This window comes from Ambystoma mexicanum, chromosome 3q, assembly GCF_040938575.1.
Source record: "Ambystoma mexicanum isolate Mex_15411 chromosome 3q, UKY_AmexF1_1, whole genome shotgun sequence".
NCBI lineage: Eukaryota > Metazoa > Chordata > Amphibia > Caudata > Ambystomatidae > Ambystoma > Ambystoma mexicanum.
This window is the reverse complement of record NC_090926.1, coordinates 387,719,831-387,742,332: the sequence shown is the minus strand read 5'-3', so window position 1 is coordinate 387,742,332 and position 22,502 is coordinate 387,719,831. Positions and strand designations below refer to the sequence as shown.

The following is a 22,502-nucleotide window of genomic DNA, read 5'->3' as shown; positions in this document are numbered from 1 at the left end:
AGGTTGGACACATGGATGTTCAGAATGTATATTTAGCCACTCTGGTGCTTGAGCACACATGTATGATTGCAGTATTACATATATGCACAGCAGGTACATATAACCACAATGTGATTTCAGCACAGGAGGTGCAGCTTGCACACATTGCACACATATGTGTCCAGCAGGTACATCTAGCCACACTAGGACTTGAGAACAGGATCTGCAGGGAACACACACATATATGCCACAGGTATATCAAGGCATACTGGGACATGAGAGCAGGATCTGTAGGTTGCACACACATAAGCAGAACAGGGACATCTAGCCACTCTGGGGCGTAAGCAAAGCAGGTGCTGGTTGCACACATGCATGCACAGCAGGTAGTTCCAGCCACACTGTGGCTCGAGCACAGTATTTGTAGGTTGTACACATATATGCAGAACATGTACATCTAGCCACTCTGGGACTTGAGCACAGGAGCTACAGGTTGCACACATACATGATATGTTTTGGATGTTTCTCCTCTGTGAAAGATAGTGAGCTAAGGAATCTGGGTAAGTCTTTCGTAACCAGGACTGATGTCTGGCAGAGGGACTCCCAGGACCCCCCTTGTTCATTTATATAATACACATAAATGTGCAACAGCTACATCTAGCCACTCTGGGACGTGAGCATAGGAGGTGCAGGTTGGACACATTTATGTGCAGCAGGTACAGCTATCCACACTGGGACCTGAGCAGAGGATCTGCTGGTTTTTGATACATATATGTGCATCTGGCCAAACTGGAGCTTGAGTGCAGGAGCTGCAGGTTGCACACATATATATGTATCTATTGATTTATTGAGCATTTGTCAGGTGCCTATACAACAGAATAGTGTTTCAAGGCAAAACCAAGACAAAGTGGGGAGGGAACAGGGGAGTAAATAACACAGGAAAAAACAGTAATTATAAAATCGTGGTCCTACTAGGCCTTGTGACATTCGGACTTGCAAGTGCAGTGAGGAGAGGTGCGGGTGATAGGGAGGGGGAGGAGGTGTGGGAGGTAGCAGGGTAAGGACAAGTACTGGTGGGAGCCCAGGAGGGAAGTGCCAAGGGGGAGTCAGGGGCGCAGCCACTGGCTAAGTGCTAGAGCGGAGGAATCCCATAGATGGGATTCACAGCCGCCATGTAGGGGCCCTGCAAGGGCAGTGCTGAGGGGGCCGGGGGTGGGGTGCTGGTGTTGACTGGGTAGAAGGCCTGGTAACCTGTGACATTTATAAAGGACCAGGCTGTCAGGCAGTGGGGTGATTAGCAGGGATGGGAAAGAGGGTGAGAAGTTTCTGGAGCTTAAGGAGGTCCGGGTCAAGCCTGAGAGGGGCAGGGTGGCGGTTCCAAAGAGAGGCGCCAGCCGAGGAGAGAGACCTGCCACCACTCTCTGCTTGGAGAAGCGTTTGGCAGAGAGCTGGAGTGAGAGGAGTGAAGGGCTCTAGAAGGGAAGTATGTAGGGAGGGAAAGTTGGAGATAGTGTGCGTGGTCCCAGGCCCCGGAACACCTTGTAGATGCTGCAGATGGTCTTGAATGTGATCCTCGCAGCCAAAGGGAGTCAGTGGAGAGATATTAAGACTGGAGAGATGCAGTCCCTGGAGTGGAGGCCAAGGTTAAGTCTTGCAGCTATATGTGCAGCAGCCTCATCTAGCCACTCTGGTACGTGAACAGGAGCTGCAGGTTGCACACATATGAATTTAGTATTATGTATATGTACAGTGGATACATCTAGCCAGAAATGGGGATTGAGCACAGGGTGTGCAGGTTGCACACATATATGTGCAGCAGCTACAGCTAGCCTCTCTGGGAGTTCAGAACAGGATCCGTAGGTTTCGCACATATGTGCACAGCAGGTACACCTACACACACTGGGGCATGAGCATAGGAGGTGCAGGTTGGACACATTTATGTAGAGCAACTGCATCTATCCACACTGGAACTTGCCCACAGGTTCTGGTGGTTTCATATGTGTTTATGTGCATCAGGTAAATCTAGCCAAACTGGTGCATGAACACAGCATCTGCAGGTTGCACACATATATGTGCATCAGGTACATCTAGCCACACTGGGGCATGAACACAGGATCTGCAGGTTGCACACATATATGTGCATCAGGTACATCTAGCCACACAGGGGCATGAACACAGTATCTGCAGGTTGCACACATATATGTGCATCAGGTACATCTAGCCACACTGGGGCATGAACACAGGATCTGCAGGTTGCACACATATATGTGCATCAGGTACATCTAGCCACACTGGGGCATGAACACAGGATCTGCAGGTTGCACACATATATGTGCATCAGGTACATCTAGCCACACCGGGGCATGAACACAGCATGTGCAGGTTGCACACATATATGTGCATCAGGTACATCCAGCCACACCGGGGCATGAACACAGCATGTGCAGGTTGCACACATATATGTGCATCAGGTACATCCAGCCACACCGGGGCATGAACACAGGATCTGCAGGTTGCACACATATATGTGCATCAGGTACATCCAGCCACACCGGGGCATGAACACAGGATCTGCAGGTTGCACACATATATGTGCATCAGGTACATCCAGCCACACCGGGGCATGAACACAGCATGTGCAGGTTGCACACATATATGTGCATCAGGTACATCCAGCCACACCGGGGCATGAGCACAGCATGTGCAGGTTGCACACATATATGTGCATCAGGTACATCCAGCCACACCGGGGCATGAGCATAGGATCTGTAGGATGCACACACAGATGCGCAGCCATCGTGCCTGCTTGCTTCACCCCCCCTCGTGGAGAGCGGTTTGTCACACTTCTTTACTCTTAATTTCAGCAAGAAAGAATAAAAAGATGTTAACAAAGCAAGATGTTAGGCCAGGAGAGTAGTGTTCTTTTTTTATGATTCTTTTTCCCGTTTCTCGCCTGAAGTACCCAGGCCCTCTGGCGCATTGCTTCTCGTATTCCCCCTGCTGGGATGTGTGGGTGAGTTTTCAATTAAGTGGATGTCAAGCTGATAAGCCTCAGCTTTCAATTAAACCACCTAGTTTTACATAGCACAGATATTGGCATCCGTGCCTGGAACCCCTCCCCCCCTCCCTCCCTCCAAGAGTGGAACTCTTGAGAAACGGCGGCTTCCCTCACCTCCCAGCCTGCCTCGCGGTGACACACCTGCATTCCAGAGACTCTGTGACATGGCGACTCCCAGGGACAGATCGCATCCACTGGCGGGATCTAGTCCCATGTAGGATATCACAGTGGTGGAGCTAGGGTAGAGGCTAAGGGGTGGTCAACCAAAGAGGGCTCCTTACAGATCCCAAAACGACCACCTTCCCCACGACAGGCCCTTTGCTCCCATTGGCGCCAAAATCCCATTTTGCCACTGACGATCAAAACTTGCTGAAACGGCGTGAGAACCTGCTTGGAATGTGAGAAGATGATCATGGTAGGGCAGTTGCTGCACATAAAGTGCAATGCTGTGATATGATATATGCTATTTTATTTATAGTGACTGTACACAAGTGTTTCAAGGCGCGACGAGGCATGGGAAGGGAACAAGGGGGAACAAGACAACGATCTGACTAGGCCCAGTGACAATGGGATTGCGCAAGTGCAGGGAGAGGAAAGGGGGAGAAGTGCCAGGGGAAGGGGGGGAAGAAGTGCAGGACATAGGATCAACAAAAATATAAACACAAAACAAAAAAAAGGATGTGAGGCCAGCCAGTGGCAGTGCAGTTTAGTGCAGGTGATTGAAAAGTGCAGGTAAGGGGGCTGTAGGGTTACAGACACAGCCCCAAGTGCAGGGTTGCCAGGTGGCAGTGCAGGTGTGCAACTGGGGAAGCAGGAACCTGGGCCCGAGGTTCAGAGGGTACCCAGCTAGCCAGTGCAGTGACAGACAGGAGATCAGCAGGGAAGAGGAAGCCAGAAGGAAGAGCAGTGCCCAAAAGCTGGAACAGGTGTGAGGCCCACTTTTAGGATTACAGGAGGGGCCCTTCATTCATAGCTGATATATATAGTTAAGTGCTATGCATTTTCTACCCAAGAAGACACCAAATTTGAACTTATTGTGTGAATGGTGCTCTGCGGTCCAGAGCGTCATTCTTGCTATAGGCAATGTTGGTTGCGCAGCTCCTTCAAGTGCGTGGAAGCCATTCAACTTCCTGCAACTGGCACTTCTGCTCTCCAGACGGTAATTGAGATGTTCACATGTTTGAAGTGCGTGCACAGCCACCTCTGGGAGGCAGTTTGAGACTTTCCTGTGCGCCATCAATCAGCGGGCTCATTTGCCCGCTATTTGGTGGTGCACAGGAAGTAGAGGGATCAAGTAGGTGTGTATGGATAGGTTAGACTTTTTTAATTGAATGTAAAATGTAGTCCTGACTTCACCCCGCAGCCCGTTTGTACCGGGTGTATGTCAGGCCACTCCTTAAAAAGCAGACGGCGTACCCAAACCACCATGCAAACTATCACTCAATCCCAAACACTTCTTTCATCAAGAAAATACTGCAATGTGTTTATGGACAACTAACCGGCTTTGTGAGATACGGCATGGCTTCAGACCCACAAGAGGCACTGAATAAACCATGTACTCAATAAGGGATACCCTGAAGACAAACACGGACGAAAACTCTGAGAGTGCTCTCATCCTACTGGACATCTCAGCAGCTTTTGATACCATTAGCCACAAGCTCCCTTTACAAAGACGGGGAGATATTGGAATAAATGGAACTATGTGCTTACTTGCTTCTTCACCAACACACACAAAACCACTGTTGTGGCCCACTACCGATCTGAGTGTGGAGATCCCCAATGCAGATCTACTGGATCTCACCAGTCTCTCTGTCCTCATCTGCTAATACTATGCAGACGACGCTCAAATGATCTACACATTGGTTAATAACCTTTCACCTAGCTCGCCAGGCCACAAAAGGTGTTTCTCACACATGGAAGCATGGATGATGGCCAAAAGACTTAAGACGCAACCCTTGAAAAACAAAACTCAGGCTTTGCAGTGCAACCCCATCAAAGAGCTCCTTAGACCCTTGGCTCGAGCAGCTAGGCCCATGTCCAGCAACGCTAAGGAACCTCGGAAGAACAATGGAAAGTATCTTCATGCTAGAACCACAAGTGGGAGCAATTGTTAGAAGTTGTTTATTTCACCTTCACGTGGAACAATGCATACCATCACACCTTTCAATCACTGACAGGACCATGGCCATAATACTGTTTGTCTTACCAAGGCTGGATTATGCTAACAGACTTCATTTGGGACTCCCAAATACCTCATGGGAAAAGTTACAAAGAGCAGAAAACGTGGCAGCCAGACTACTCCTTAGATTGGAGAGATTTGAACACAACACCATATACTCTGCATGCTGTGCTGGCTCATCATCAAAACATTGCGCACTTCAAAACCCTGTGCGTTGCCCACCGTACTTACCATGTAAAGGCCCAAGCTTGCTTCATGCGGATTTTCCAGCAATACACACCGCCCATGCCTCCAAGGTCAAGTTATGTATTATGTCTAGTCCATGTTTCCAACTTCAAATGAAAAAGACAAGAAGGCTCCTCTTTCTCTACCAAACTTTGGACTTCCCTACCTAAACATCGTTGCATGGAAGCACACCATCAGCCATTAAGGCAACAACTCTAAACTCTTGAAAGCTAACTGAACTGGATATACAGCAACAAACCCAGTGTAACCCAGCGAGAATCACAGAATTCCACACCTTTCAATCCATAAAGCTTGTAGGTGCTAAAAGGGCCAATTTAACCAAACTCTTCGATACATGAGTATAGTCTGCTGAAACAAAGCAATTCTGCGCCTAATGAAATCGCTAAAGTGACCCCCATTCCTCCTTCCCACCTACTCCCCCCTTGCTAACTACTCATTGCTAAACCTTCCAACTTTTTGCAGCACACCCACCCCTTATCAAATGACCCACAAAGGTGTAACACACTATACGCTTTTTCCCTCCCTAACATTTCTCTATCACAACCCCACTTCACTCCAATGCATCCACGACAATCCTGTGAATCCCCAGACTGCCGTTTCCCTGCCGTATCACATCCGAATCCATAGCCAGCACACAGGTAAAGGGTGCTTCTGACCTGAACTCGTTAGCACCACAGACTTCCCGCTACTTCCCTAACACACATCACACTCACACTACCCTAACACACACCCCTTTCTTTACAGAGCAACGTGCAGCGAGGCCAAGGGATCTGTACAAGACAACTTTAACTTACCTTAATTTACCTTACCTTATCTTACCTAACCTCACCATACATAAGTTAAACTGAAGTAATAGAATAGGGGCTAGCCTGTCAGGTAAAGAAGTCGTGCTCACTCCACTCCCCTTCTAGCCTGCTTGAGCAGGGCTCCAATTTCCCCTCAAACTGAATTGTAGTGAACCCCTTTTGCACGAAGGGGTGTGGATCCCCCACCTTCCCCACCAGCCACCCTCACAACGAACATCAGTTATTGAATTAACCTGTGTCTGCAGTTCAGAGATGCAGAGTGAGTGTACTGTGGGATACTCTCACTTACTAATGGTCATTATTCTTCCTTGCCTCTGGCAATGACATGCCACATCACTCCCCATTCAAATTCAGTTGCGGCTGGGCAATTTACGCTTGGTTGCAAATGAGCTATGTCTGGGACATACTCTCCCGCTGTGCCAAACACAAAACGGGAGTGGTACTCACAGGTGGTGTCTGCTGGTACGGCAGGCGCACAGCGTGCAAGGGTGGGCATATGTGGCACTTGGTTGTTGCTACCTTGTTACATTTGATAGAGAGAAGAAAGTTAAGTGGAGAGGATGTTGTTCGGGAGTAGAGATTAGGATAAGTTAGTGAAAAGCATGTTGTCTGTTTCATTGATTGCTTCTTCTCCCTCCCCTGATCCTTTTACTTCTGCAGACTAAGGTGTGCACAGCACGCCAACATCCAGCAAGCCTATGTGCTCTGAGACTGCTACAATGGTGATTGTGTGCAGTATCAAAGCTTTGTAACACAATATAGCATCATTTGAAAGATTGAGGTTGTCTAGGCCATTGACAAATGTACATTCTTTGCACACATATTTGTGCAGCAGGTGCAGCATTTATATTGTTTGCCGATAGAACATATAGGTTTCACAGGTGGGTTCTCATGGGCACCATGAACCACTCTGACATAACTATCAATGGGCCCTCACATGCCTTTCATGATTGTCTTACTTAGACCACAACATACCCTCATGATGAACAAACTCCTCAACATACTTTCATATTTCTCAACAAACCCTCATATCGCTGATAGACCCCACATATCCCCTATAGACCCACATACATCCTCTAAAGAACCACACATATCCCCCATAGACCCACACACATCCCCTATAGACCCACACATCGCCCCAATCAGAACCTGACACAATCCCCAGCAGAACATCTTTTCTCTCACACATCAACAGACCCTTGTATACAAGTTCCCATGAGAAGGAGATGCACGCAGTACACATTGCAATTGTGGTAACATGACAAACCCCAACAGACCCTCTGATATTCTTCACCAGGCTCTCAAACATAGCCCTATAAGGCTATACCAGTATAGCCTTTAACAGACCTGGTCAACAGATACCCTCCTGTTGGCATGTTCCTTGATTTCTCTATGGACCAACCCACTCCCGACATGGACTTGCAGCTGCATGCATGGCACATCTATTGCTAATGAGGCTTCTCCTCCAATGAATGTAGAATATATTTAGTAAAAAATCAGATCCAAATTCAGATCGTACCGCACTTTGGTATGGGACAGCGTTGTGTGAGGGCAGGAGGGTGTGAAATTCATTTATTTGGAATCAAATACTATAAACATCACTTGACAACACCTTTACCCTCTCAGCATTAGGTTTTTTCAAGTGTAGTGCCAAATAAGCCAAGATTAACAGTATGCGAAAAGGATGACCAACCAATCACCCAAGCTGAAAAGCAGTGTCTGGATGGGTTCCCTTTTATCTGAGTCATATTTCCCATTCATAGCTTGGCCCTTCTAGGTAACTCTCTATCAACCAGTGCCACCATTAGTGTTCCTTCTCGTGCTCTCCTTTCAGTGCCACATCCACTCCCCACATTGGTGCCAAAAATTCCACCTTAAGATCTCAGTCTCGTCGTTCTTTTCCTCCAACACTGACAAATGCTTCCCTCCTATAAAAGTATACAGCTGCACTGAAGTAAACAGCATTAGCTGCAAAAAGGCTATTACCATGCGTGCGTCAAGAAATAGAAACTGCTTGCGGTAACGCAAGAGGTAAGCAACCTCTGTCCCCTTCCACAAAACAAAACAATAGGCAGGTTTGTATCATAATATGTTTGTTAAGGACCCACCTTTAGTATCTTCATCCTCAATGGTTGTATTTGTGCTCTCTGAGGATTCCTGCACACAGAAAACACAGGCAAGGAAGAGTCAGATATAATTATGGATTCCATACATGATCATTGCTATAGTTAGATATCCCATAACCAATAAAATCTAGGAACATCCTAAAAACATTTAAATTCCTCACGCGCCCCCACCCCCAGAAGCTAAACATATCCATGCTCCCAAACTATTGCCTTATTGACAAATGTCTACAGAGATGCCTCAATTTTAACAAAGACATTTCACCGTCTGCTGACATCTAAGTGCTGCTTATCCATCCAGTACCGAAATACATTTCACAAACAAATAACTCAGAATAGTTCTACCCAAACCAGTATAAAGACCTCTTCTCTCCATACCAAAATGTCTCTCTTTCTATAAACATCTAAACATTTTCCCACTCTGCTTACAATCTCTAAAAACCCTCCTCCCAAGTTTCAAAGATTTCACCTCACTCTATTGAAATCTATTTTGAACCCATACACACACATGGCTTCCGTGCTTCTTGAATGCAATCACCTCTTCAAACAATATGAAAATATTGTGTACAATATATAAATAAGAACACTCTATAGTATATAAAGGCCACTCATCATACTAAAACTAAAGTGCCTTGCCTCATTCTAATATGTTTAGGCTTCTACTCCTCACAGCAAAGTTCTCTCCTTTTCCAAACCTCCAAACATGTATCCTTCTTCTGTGAGCTTCCAAATATCAATCACCCTAAAAGCTAATGCTATCTTTTATTCCCAGAATCTAATACATGTTCTCACACCAATACCTTAAGTCTTCATCAACCAATATCTAAACACTTCCACAATCCTAATTTCTACCTATGTCTGCTCCCCCAACATCTTAAGACTTCCTCTCCAATTATTTGATCAAGACTCCTTCTGACATCTAAACATTTGTATTATCCCTACCTTTTAAATATTTAAATTCTTACCAACAACTAAGGGATTGATCCATTCTAAAAGCTAGACTTTTCAAACATTTAACATCTAAAGATCTCACGCCTCCATTTATTGTATAGAAAGATGCTCTCTTGACATCAGTAGCTGCTTTTGTTCAAGCATATGCATCATCTCCATCACAGATTTAATGACATCCTTCACCGAATATCAAAATCAGGAATCTAGCTGCACTGGTTTCCTTTATGAATGCCAACACTACCACACCACAGTTACCATGACAGGTTACCTAACGTAGATGCTTGCTAATTAGCTGTAGTATCATAGAAATTAATTGCCATCACGCAACCACCAAATGCATGAAACATATGTTGGCTGAACTCTTCTTTCACATTCTTGAAAATCAATAAATACCTTGTGATACTTAAAACAAAATTGACTGGATGAGCACACCATTTCTGATTTTGTAAGAGATATAGATAGATAAGAACATTTCTTTCTCAACCACTAAACAGAAATAACTTTCCAACTTTGTGAGACTGCCCCTATTCGTAATATTGAAAGATGTTCCATGAAATATGTAATGGGCTGCCTTCTTACTCTAATTTAAATACATATGCCCCCTTCATGGTTAAGAGTTCTACTTCTCCTTAGTACTAAAATAACCCCTCCCAACTTCTGAAGACCTATCTTATTTAATGCAACTTTTCCTCCCCAACACCTCAGCACATCCTTGCCTAACACCCGAAGGGTGTTCTTCACACTGATTTTGGTGAATACTCCAGCTAACAACCCATGACTTATTCTCCCCATTATCTATTGATTTCCTCACTGCCTATCATCTAGACTTTTCTCCACCTAAAATCTAGAAAATGTTCCTCCAACAGGCATAAAAAGAATGTTTTATCATCTTAACCTCTAAGCATTACCATTCATCTCAAACCATCTATACTTCAAATCCTCATTGAACTCCCTACTCTCCACCTGAAGTCTAAATTGTGTTAGTCCTTCACATACATGAAGACTTTGTCTCTGAACACCTGAGGACCTCAGCACCTCTTAATTTCTCAACATCTCCAGTCAGTTCAAATTCTAAAGAATTTACTTCCTTGCAAATTAGTTTAAGAAATCTAAAATCAAGACATTGAGCCTTGTTCTGCCAAAACACAGCCAGATGGAAAGAACAAAGTGGAATGATAAAATTACTATTGCTGCTTGGCTTTGGAACAAACGCTCCCAGGACTTTAGAGATGAATACAATTTCCCAAAAATCACGAAGGATGGAAACACATCTCTTTTTATACCAGCTTGTAATTGATAACATGCTCTGTGGGACCTCTCCCTGTCTCCCAGGGAGCCAGCTGCCATCACCCACTGCAACACCATGTTCCTGTGTGTCATCCTTGCTCCTTACTGACAGAACAAAGGGGATCAGTCAGATCAACTGATGGAGAGGCACACTTCTGCATCATGTTATCAATTTTTTTTCTCCGATGTGGGAATAAAGCAACATATTTCATCACTTTAATGACAAACTATAAATTAATACGCCAGCACATAAAGACATTTCCTCATCTAAAGCCTTCTCCTGAAATCAGACTAGCTCTCCTTCGTGGACATCTAAATGTTTCTCACCACCCTAACTTGTAAATTACTCTGCTCTTCCAATGAATAAAAGACTTCTCATTGACCCAACATCGAAGTATATCTCTGCCCAGCATCAAAAGGCTTCCACTCAAACCTACAAGACCTTTTATCATTCCACATCTAAAGATTTTTCTTCATCCTCCTAAAAAATCATTTTTCTCCTCAAGCATCTAAACTAAAGGCTGCTTACCTTAAACTTAAATTTCTTTTTTCTTTCCAACATCGAAAGTCTTCTCATTCGTACAATGTTTAAATATTTATCCTGTGTTCAACATCAAAAGGCTTCCGCTAAACTTAGCATCCAAAGACTTCTTCAACTAGCATCTACAGACTGTTCTACCTAATGTGATACCCTCCATCTTACATCTAAGTCCCTCTACTCCACCTAACATTTTAACATGCTACTTGCACCCAGAAACTAAAGGAGCCTCGTCTATTTCAACACACCCTCAGACTAATGCTTTCCAAAAACTAACGTCAACTCCTGATGTGAATTTCTAATAACCCCTCCTCCTTCAACCTTCTAAAGATTTCTCCACCACCTTTCCTTGAGTTCATCTTCTGGAGGGTTTCCCTCAAACTAACATCTGTAGGCTTCTCCATCTTAATCTAAACATGTACCCACTCTAGAACTGAATTTCACAGTCCACCTAAATCTAATGTAAAATAACTTCACAATATTTATCATCTTAAGACACAATGGCATCACAGAGCCTTTCCATTATCTATTGCTCTCTACTTCTTATCATTTAGAGTAGTACCACCAAGCCCAGGCTCCCTGCTCCTTCACACTACTATTCCCTTCTGCCTTTACAAATTGCAGCAATCACACACCCCCTCCTTAATGCATCTAAGAAGCAAACCACATGTGCAATGTTCCCTTTGAAATAACACAGCTGACCTTCCTCTAAAAGATTTTTGAAAACACGAAAAATTCCACCATACTTTGAAATTGTATCCAAAACATAATCACGTCATATTCAAGTTCAACATCTATAGACCATGCATGTATTCTTGCATTTCCTCTCCCTTGTAGTTACCATGACATCCCCATTCCCCCATAGACATTCCCGGACAAAGTAACAGAAGGAGCCAATGTTTGCTCATTCTCTTCAAAGATGGCGTCCATGTAGATGCATGCAGATCATTAATCGTTTTCCATCTTCAGGCATTCTCCATGCTGGGGGTTGCAAACTGCTGAAAGTGTGTGTGTAAGTGCTGTGATCACCACACTACAGCAGGATCAAAAGAGGCAGGGATTCCTAACCATAAAATGGTAAGCCTGCCAATCTAGCACACTATTTCCACTGAAAGCCCGGCATTTATCAGGCAGTGTGGCTTCCAGTACCACCATGAATCGGCCATGTCGACCCGCTGCTTCTTCTATGCTTGAGATATGTTGGGAAGAACATGCAGTCATGAATGCCCAAGTGGACCGTTCCCCTGTGGCTCTGCTGCACCTGCTGCCAATGCTCAGACGCTGCGTCGCTGACATCACATACATATACACAAGCACCAACATAAGCAGAGCAGGTTGTCCTCTTTGAGGATCTGGCTGGCTTGTGCCATACCGTCGGCCTATAAGAAGAGCTCCTTTGCTCAGCCAAAAGTATAGACAATTAGGGAACCGCTGCTTGACCATTTAGGGTTCCATTTTTATAATCTGTGCATGTAAGAAATAAGACATGTAGGTTGTTTGGAGCTCCCATTGATTCAATTTTTTGGATGGGGTTATCTTGAGAATTGCCAGGGTCACCGTGAATCTGCTGTGGATTGCATTTGGGATTTTTGAAAGGCAAGCAGGAATTCATGGATGAGTTTGCACTGACTGGGTTGGGTAAATCTCCTAGTCTCAGACATCATAGGCACCCGGCTGCTATTGATGGCAGAAGGGGGGCACGGGTGGCCAAGCAAGTAGAAACCCTCAAGATTTTCATGAAAGGCGATGATAGACTTGTAACTAACAAGTGACTAATGAACCGGCCTGAGAGGAAATGGAAGCATATAAGATGCTATTGGGAGCTAGATCTCTGATCCTTGACACAAAAGGTCATGTGACCTGTCATGTCCACTCATTGAAAGAAGCCTACCAGCTCCAAGAAGAGCAAGATGACATGCTCCACCAGGCCTCGCCTGGTGGGGAACTGAACCCCAGGGGAGCTGCTTCCAACAGGTAGGGATTGCTCACCAAAGCAATGGCTGCCAAAGGCCACATGCAGCCTTCTCTCTGAGTAGCAGAGCAGGAGGGTTAGAGTTCCCAGGCAGGAAGTGGCATCAATGTTGTGCTGTGGATGGCCGAGTGCTGTAGGGTGACATTATTTTGAGATTGGAGATATTTTTATATTTCTGAATGTCTCGGCTACTCAAACACAAAGAAATTGAGCAAAATGAAGGGCAGGGGCAAGACAAGAGGGAGGAAAAGGCAAAGTGGGATTGGAGAGGCCACACAATGCATAAACTACAGAGTGTGAGCATCAGCTATGCAATAGCCTGTTACTTCCCACAGTAACTACTGAGTTTTTTTTATTTATAGCGCTTACGGCAAACTGAGTTGCCCCTCGCCACGTCATTGTGGTTAAAGAACGCATGGCTCATCAGAGGTACCAGGCTGCGCATTACCCCACACTGCCTGTTTGTGTACTTTAGACCTGAGAAGCTGCTTCCATGGCACTCTGACACAGGGACAGGCTGGTAGCCGATCATTCCTAGTAGTAATCAGTCATGGACCTGTAGGAGACTGAAATGATGGCTTGAAACCTTGTCTTGTCCAGGTTCTTGCAAAATAGTCCAGATGTGGCAGCTAAACACTGTGAGGTCTGGGTCTCTCTTGCATGGCTAATGTTTGGTTTTGCAAAATGTGCTCAACGATTATTGTGGTAGTGATATATGTCCTTCCAAACATCAGTTACCTTTACATATGCAGGCTAGGAGGGCATCATTTTGTTATGTTTAGTGGTGGGCAGGCTGATTAAGGGATGGGAAAGGAACCCCCGCAAACAGCCTAATGATGTGAGACCAAAGGATGCAAGAAAAGAACCAAGGCAAGGCCCAGTGGAGACATAAAACACAATAGACAGAGAACCATGGATGGAGGGAGAAAAAAAGAGGACAAGGAACACAGGAGGCAATCCAACTTAGAAAGGTCTGTAAGAGAAAACGAGAGCAAAGAATGGAGAGAGATGATGGACAATGGAAATAGAAGTGAAACGAGGTCAATGAAAAAGAAGAAGGAATAAAGCAGAGCAAATAAAGGCAGCAGACAGAAAAATGTGAAGAGGCAAAAGGGCAAAGATCTCAGGATGGAGGGTGAACAAGTAAGGAAGAGGGAGCAGAGTAGGAGACAGAATAGCACAGACGTATGAACAAAGAACCAGGGAATACAAAATGGTGACGAGAGAATGCAAGGCAAAGGGAGAGCAAAGGAGAAGAGAGAACAGAAAGGTGAAAGGAGAGGTTGACAGAACAGAAGAGAGGGATGAGAAGCAAAGAAAGAACACATTATAGCAAACAAAGACTGAATAGAGAATGACAAATTACAAAGAGGTGAAGATATGATGGAGGGAAAGAGTTAAGAGCATAGACATTTAAAGAATATTGTGAGAAAGAACAATTTTGGAAAATAATACATTATTGATAAGATTGATAGGGGCAGCGAATCAGTGAATGAGAGTGAAGCACGCACAGATCAAAGGAAGGTAAGAGGACAAGGGAAGGAGATTGACAGATAAAAGCAGGGCAATGTAGAGAAAGGTCTGGACAGAGAACCGAGGATGGGGAGAGCAAAGGATGCAGGTAGAACACACTGTGGGGAGAGAATAAAGGTTTTAGAGAGAACAAAAGATTAGAGAAAGAATGATGGGGGACAATCGCAGGGGAGTCAGAGATGCACTAGTTTACAGGTGTAGTTCTGCCACAAGTCAGTCCTCTTGTGGACAAAGATGAGACTCTCTTTCAAACATGCACACAGGAGTATTTACACAAAGGGCATTAGTGGCAAATATTTGGATTCTGAAATAACTTGCAATTTAGGTCCAATTAAGGGACATCTTGTATCGTGATCATTTCGGATCCTGGACGTAGGCGATGAAACACGCTAACGTCGGAGGTGGGGGCCAAGGGGTAGATTGTGAGCAGATGACGCCAATTTTGAGCCTTACAAATGAAGAAAGATTTGAGCTCAGAGCAAACCAAATTTTAGATCTCAAGCCATGAAGCTTCTAGGCGCTGAGTAAGGCGCACAAGTAGACTCGACATGAGAGGTATTTTGAGTGTTAAAGTAGAGCTATGCTGGCTACTCGATGAGGGATTTTGGTGCTCTAATGCAGGGCGATTTCGAGTCAAAGCCATTTTTATTTGCTTTTATTTTGACTTGAGTTTCGAATTTGAACTTATTGGATATTACAATGTGTGCCTCTGACGTCAAAAAATGTTGAGTCTGAAATTGCGTTTATTTTAAGTCTCGAATGAGGTAAACGTGGGCCCTAAATGCATGGCCATTTGGATACTTCATAGCGGTTACTCTGGGTCCTGAGTTAAGGAACTTTCATGCTAAAATGTGCTGTTTTTTAGTTGCAATTTCGCTAGTGTATAATTTCAGCTCACAGGCTAAGTCAAGATGGTGTCGAAATACAGCAATAAGGTGAATCTTTTTTATGAAATTGCACATTTCTGAGGAATTTGAGGGAAAATATGCAATATTTTGGGCATTATAAACAAAGGATAGATAATTTGGGTCCAACCAGGCAAGCAGTAATCCTTTGGAGGTGAACACTTATCTGTGATCTGAGGTGAGGTATTGTGTAAAGAACGTCCGCTTGGCATGGATTATCCAAGAACATGTCACAATTCTAAGGGCATTCCACCAACTTTTGGCAAGAGGGCCTCGCAAAACAATGTAAGGAGCTCAATTGTTTAGCAACTGAAATGAACCAATTGCGTGAACCTGGGTCAGTCTGAAAACATGTTGATGTTCAATTGATTGGATTCAGAGTTGCTTCCCATTTGTTTCGATGATGGAACAGGAATCCTCCCCACCGCCACTAACCTCTTAGACTAATATTGTCCCACAGAAGTTCGGATTGCCCGTGTCACTATCAGTGGGGCAGGAAGTGGCTGGACTGAGCCACATGATACTCAATCAGTCTGCTCTGATTCTGGCTGAGCTCCAGCTCAAGGAGACCGGCTCTGAGGTAGACAAAAAACACTCACCATTAACTGGACACTGGAACTGGACTTTCGTTTCTGGAAAAACAAGGAGAACAGATAGGAAAGCAGAGTGAGAGAGGCAGCGGGTGCCACAGGGAGGGAGAGCAAGCACAAGAGAGTGATGAAGAAGAAGGAGGCCTCAGACCGCCAGAGATAGGTAGAGAAAGAGGGAAGGATTGGAGGAGAGAGATCGATAGAGAGAGAGAATGAAGGAAGGGTGTAGAGAGGTAGAGCAAGAACAATAGGAAGAAAGGAGGCGAGAAAGCGGATACAGAAGAGAGTGAAATGAAGCAGCACGATAAGAGGAAAACACAGCAGATACAGAAAGAGGGACATTACATGATAGACTGGGAGAGGAGTGTAGGGAAAGAGGCAGAGGGTGGCATAGTAGGATAGAGACAGTGGCAGCAGCTGTGAGTAAAGAAGCAGACAGTTTCGGAGATGGGGATGAGAAGAACGTAGCCAATGGCAGAAGAGATCATCAGTGAGGGGGGGAAAGAAATAGAGGCGAGCGGAGCACCTGTGCACAGCGAGAGAGCAGAAGCGAGAGAATAAAGGGTACAAAGGAATTGGATAGAGTAGGCAAAAAGAAGTGAGGTGGAGGGAAGACGAGAGGATCAGAGAAGAATTACAGATGGAATGGAGCAATGAAGGAATAAAGCATATGAGCAACCAAAGGTATAAGGGAGAGGGAATACATGAGAAAGAGGGAAGAGAACAGCAGAGAGGAGACGTGAGCAGCAGACAGAAGTGAGCAGCAGAGAGAAGTGAGCAGCAGAGGGGGGAAGTGAGCAGCAGGGAGAAGTAAGCAGCAGAGAGAAGTGAGCAGCAGATAGGGGAAGTGAGTAGCACAGAGGAGACGTGAGCTGCAGAGAGAAGTAAGCAGCAGAGAGACGTGAGCAGCAGAGAGGTGAAGTGAGCAGCAGAGAGAAGTGAGCAGCAGAGAGAAGTAAGCAGCAGAGGGGGGAAGTGAGCAGCAGAGAGAAGTGAGCAGCAGAGAGAAATAAGCAGCAGAGATAAGTGAGAAGCAGAGAGAAGTAAGCAGCAGAGGGGGGAAGTGAGCAGCAGGGAGAAGTAAGCAGCAGAGAGAAGTGAGCAGCAGAGAGAAGTAAGCAGCAGAGAGAAGTGAGCAGCAGATAGGTGAAGTGAGTAGCACAGAGGAGACGTGAGCAGCAGAGAAAAGTGAGCATCAGAGAGAAGTAAGCAGCAGAGAGAACTGAGCAGCAGAGAGGTGAAGTGAGTAGCACAGAGGAGACGTGAGCTGCAGAGAGAAGTGAGCAGAGGAGAGGAAACGTGAGCAGCAGAGAGAAAACATGAGCAGCAGAGAGAAGTGAGCAGCAGAGAGAAGTAAGCAGCGGAGAGAAGTGAGCAGCAGAGAGGTGAAGTGAGCAGCAGAGAGGAAACGTGAGCAGCAGAGAGAAGTGTGCAGCAGAGAGAAGTAAGCAGCAGAGAGAAGTGAGCAGCAGAGAAGTGAAGTGAGTAGCACAGAGAAGACGTGAGCAGCAGAGAGAAGTAACCAGTGGAGAGAAGTGAGCAATAGAGAGGTGAAGTGAGCAGCACAGAAGAGACTTGAGCAGCAGAAAGAAGTAAGCAACTTAGAGAGGTGAGCAGAAGAGAGGTGAAGTGAGCAGCAGAGAGGAGAACGGAGCAGCAGAGAGAAGAAATTAGCAGAAGAGAGAAGTAAGCAGTAGAGAGAAGTGAGCAGCAGAGAGGTAAAGTGAGCAGCAGAGAGGAGACGCGAGCAGCAGAGAGAAGTAAGCAGCGGAGAGAAGTGAGCAGCAGAGAGGTGAAGTGAGTAACACAGAGGAGAAGTGAGCAGCAGGAGTGTCAGAGGGTGGGGTTAAGAACTAATCTAAACACGAGACATATAGTACAAGCATGGGGTAAAGGTGGCCGAGTAGGAAGCCATAGAGACACCACAAAGAAAGACCACAGTGTGGAGGATAACGGACGGTCAGGGGAGCAAGAATGTGGGTTAGGGGACTGAGAAGGAAGCACGCAGCATGATTGAAGCGGGTGATGTACGCTAATTGTGACAGTGAGCACATGGTGAGGTTAATGGCGCAACATGCTAAAAATAGTCATCAGTGCTGTGAGAGAGGACGGGAGTGGAGCGGTCAAAAAAGCAGTGAGCGATGATCTGATGGAGGTAGGGAGTGCAGGTATGCTGGAGGAAGTGAGTTGTGGGGTGATTTCATGTAAGCGGGAAAACAGTGTTATGATTGAGGCAGACTATGGCAGGATTAAGGAGACAGTGGGGCTGAGGCAGGGAGAGATCAGCACAGCAATTGGGTCAGCGAGTCAGTGAGGCGGCGAGCAACACGGATCCCAAGTAGTGGTGGGATTTAGATTTCTAACAGTAGATTGCTTCATGTGATGAACAGGGGATGGGATCAGAAGGGTGAATCAGGAGGTGAGCATTGTGGCGATGAGCGGTAGGGTGATTGCAGCAAGCATTCGGGCAACACGCAGTAGGGTGATTGACACCGCGAGCATTAAGGTGATTGAGGGAGCAAGCAATAGTATGATTAACACATCCAACATTGAGGCAATTGAGGCAGAAAGCAGTGGGCTGATTGAGGAAGTGAGCATTGTGGCAATTAAGGCAACGAACAGTGTGGTGACTGAGGCAGTGGACATTGTGGTGATTGAGGCAGTGAGAATTGTGGTGATTGAAGTAGCAAGCAGTAGCGTGATTAAATATAGGATGATGTCTGCTGCAGTCTGGTGGTTGAATAAGCAATGATCAGCTGGATAAGTGAGGCAACTAAAAGTGAGTAGCTGATGGAGTGATGAGGGTGATGACTGATTCTCTGAACAGTGAGTGAGGAAGCCGGTGAGGGTCAGCGAGGCAGTGGATAGTGCGCTGACTGGAGCAGAAGGATATTGGGAAATGAACAAAGGGGTGATGGGGTGAGCGAGACATCATCGTGAGCACTGGGAAGACTGAAGACATGAGTCATGTGATGATTGAGGCAGCCTTCAGTGGGGTGACTGATGAAGTTGGCTGTGAGGCCATTGAGGCAGCCTGCAGTGGACTAGGTGGTAAACACTGAGATAACTGAAGCAGTCAGAAGAAGGATGATTTCCAGAGTCAGAATTGGGATGATTGAGGCAGTCAGCGGTGGGGTGATTGAGGACTATTTATTATTATTATTATTATTATTATTATTATTATTATTATTATTATTATTATTATTATTATTATTATTATTATTTCACTACTGGGGTAGCCAAAAGAGATGGAAGGGCTTAACGTAGACAGCAATGTGCAGCTCAAGGCAGCACTCACGGTGATGAATGAGGCAACAGGCACTGGACTGATTTAGTGAGTGAGAGGTGGAAGACCGAGGTAGCCATCAATGAGTTGATGAAGGCAGGGGACAGAAGAATCAGTGTGATGGAAGGTTGTGTGTTGATGAAATAAGCAAGCAGTGTTATGATTGATTCTATAACAAGCAAATGAGACAGACATTGAAGGGAAATAAGCTGCAAGTGGCAGGGTGAGAGAGTGCAAGTGCGGAATGTTGGAGGCAGAGAAGAGTGGCGCTGCCGAGGATGCGAGCAAGTGGGGATTGAGGCAGTAAGCAATGTCTTTATTCAGGCATCAGGCTGTGGTGTGACTGAGGCAGCATGCAGTACATTCATAAGGGCAGAAATAAGTGGGTGTTTGAGGCAGGAAACAGTGAAGCAAACGAGGCAGCAGGGAGTGGAGGCATCGAGGTAGCAAGCAATGGGCAGATGAGGCAGCAGGCATGGGGGTTACTGAGGCAGCGAGCAGTAGGGTGAGGAAGGCAGCAGGCGCTCTGTATATGAGATGGAACGGCTTCCATGGAACCGACTGCACTTCCACGGCTCTAGAAGGAGCTCATATTCCATTCACCTTTCCATCCAAGGGAGGCGCTTCCCCCATTCTTGTCAAGCCAGGTGACGATTCAAATGAATAGGAAGACACTGCATCGCCTCTTGCCATTTACGTTGCTGCCATCCTTCCTGGCTACTTAACAAGACCATGTGCCCATGGTGGAGGAATGGGGCAACCCAGGATCTAGCAACAGAGCAGTTTATGGGGTCCTCAGTTACACACATAAACCTAGGGAATAGCTCCTGCTGTTTGATTGGTTCGCAAAAGCCATGACCAAGCATTGGAAGAAGGTTCTGGGGTCTAGCTGCTAGAAACAGGCCAAGAAGCCACTTCCAGACCTGGAAAGAAGGCCATGGAGAAGCCTCTGACTGCTCACAGATCCTGCTGCAGGCCAACAAATGACTAGGAGAATCAGGCCGGGGAACCAGAGCTGCACCCCAGAACACCAGGACTAGGTTGAGAGTCATGCTTCCAGCCAAAGCGCTGGATCTTGTTTGAAGGCCCAGGTTCCCTGACCCAAATCCAGGCTTAATATGAAAAATCACCCTTCAACCAGCCCACGGCACTGAAGTGAGGCCCTAACCAGAAGTCAACACCCAGATTCAGGTCAAAGGCCTTTTTAATCTCGACGCACAGAACTTGGCTCCTGTGCCATGCCCGCTACCCACACAGAGCTTTAGAAGCAGGGTGGGGTGCCTGAGCACTGTGCAGGGTGGCCTGGCCCAAGATCCAAAGTGGTCCCTGGGTTCAGTTGATGGGATCCGACCGGCAGAGCTTACCTTGACGCCATCGTTCTTCTTGTTGCTGCCGCCTTTTCCCCCTAAAGAGAGAAGGTAGAGGGTTAGCAGTCCCAAGCCGGGCACCAGCACAAACAGGACAAGCATCAGCACGGGCAAGGAGGCACGAGGGGTGAATGGCAAGCCCGGAGCCGACAGGGGTTCCCGGGCAGGGACCCCCGCTGGCGCCTCCATTGCATCCATTCCCAGACAGCTTCTGACAGATCTGGCGCGCCCTTGGCTTGGACGCCTCTTTCCCTCTCGCTCCCTGGACTCTTAAGCCCCGTTAGCCTGCGCCTCCCCTTGTCTATATATACACAGCCGGGCCAGGCTACAGGCAGGGACTTTCAACTCCTGTTGTCCCGCTGCTTGCAGCTCCAGCTGGTCTGTGGTGGACATGGATGCGGAGAGTTACTATATTTTTGGAAGAGGGGGCGTCAGAGTTGCGATATGTGTTCCGCAGTTTTGTCTTCTGATCCCTAGCACAGACTTGTGACCTGACAGTCGGAAAACATTCCACTCCCATGTTTGCTTTGGCAGTGAGGATAGTTCTGCCAGTGACATTTCTACTAGCTTGCTTGCTCGTCCTCTCTCTCTCTGGCTCTCTCCCCCTCTATGTCTCTCTATCTCTCTCTCTCTCTCTCTCTCTCTCTCTCTCTCTCTCTCTGGTTCTCTCTCCCTCCATCCCTCTCTGGCTCTCTCTCTATATCTCTCCCTATGGTTCTCTCCCTCTCTTTCTTTCTCTCTCTCTCTCTGGCTCTCTCCCCCTCTCTGGCTCTCTCTCTCTCTCTCTCTCTATATATATATATATATATTTCTATTGTTCTCTCTCTCTCTTTCTTTCTCTCTCGCTGGTTCACTATCCCTCTCTGGCTCTCTCTCTATATCTCTCCATATGGTTCTCTCTCTCTCTTTCTTTCTCTCTCTCCCTCTTTGGATATATTTCGCTCTCTCTGGTTCTCTCTCTCCCTCTCTGGTTCTTTCTCTCTCTCACTCTCTCTCTGTCCCTCGTCTATTCTCTCCACATTCCTATGTGGGCCTGTTTCTCAATATGGTCCCTCCTGCTCTCTTTACTCTACCCCTTTCTCTCACGATTGGGCAGATTTTGTTGCTTCCCCTTTCTCACGTTCTCACGTTCTGCTGTTGACTGCACTTTCGCTTTCCTCTTTTCCTCTTTCCTTTTAACTAACCTCCCTCCCTCCCTCCCTCCCTCCCTCCCTCCCTCCCTCCCTCCCTCCCTCCCTCCCTCCCTCCCTCCCTCCCTCCCTCCCTCCCTCCCTCCCTCCCTCCCTCCCTCCCTCCCTCCCTCCCTCCCTTCCTTCCTTCCTTCCTTCCTTCCTTCCTTCCTTCCTTCCTTCCTTCCTTCCTTCCTTCCTTCCTTCCTTCCTTCCTTCCTTCCTTCCTTCCTTCCTTCCTTCCTTCCTTCCTTCCTTCCTTCCTTCCTTCCTTCCTTCCTTCCTTCCTTCCTTCCTTCCTTCCTTCCTTCCTTCCTTCCTCCCTCCCTCCCTCCCTCCCTCTTATCTCTGCCCCTCCTCTTGGAAGTGCCCCCTCCACTAGTCACGTAGCCCTTCTCGCGGCGCCCATCTCTCCCCTACTTTCCTCTTGTCTCAGCCACTCTCTAATTTTAGTGCCAACCTCTCAAGGTCATGTGATAGAATCTCTGCAGCAGACAGCTGCAGGCCCCTGTTGAA

General features: G+C 46.4%; 1 protein-coding gene across 10 annotated transcripts in view; it reads right to left on the bottom strand.

The window, feature by feature from the left end:
- Positions 1–22,502, bottom strand: part of CAMK2A (calcium/calmodulin dependent protein kinase II alpha) — a 605,670-nt gene that overhangs the window by 81,910 nt on the left and 501,258 nt on the right. For 6 of the 10 annotated variants that reach the window (XM_069654060.1, XM_069654056.1, XM_069654051.1 and 3 more), the window contains exons 13-15: positions 20,815–20,855; positions 16,174–16,206; positions 8,374–8,422 (exon numbers count right to left, since the gene is read on the bottom strand). In XM_069654060.1, the coding sequence (XP_069510161.1) occupies positions 8,374–8,422; positions 16,174–16,206; positions 20,815–20,855 (123 nt within the window). The remainder of the gene's footprint in view (positions 1–8,373; positions 8,423–16,173; positions 16,207–20,814; positions 20,856–22,502) is intronic. The other 4 variants (XM_069654059.1, XM_069654058.1, XM_069654053.1 and 1 more) reach the window with 1 other exon arrangement.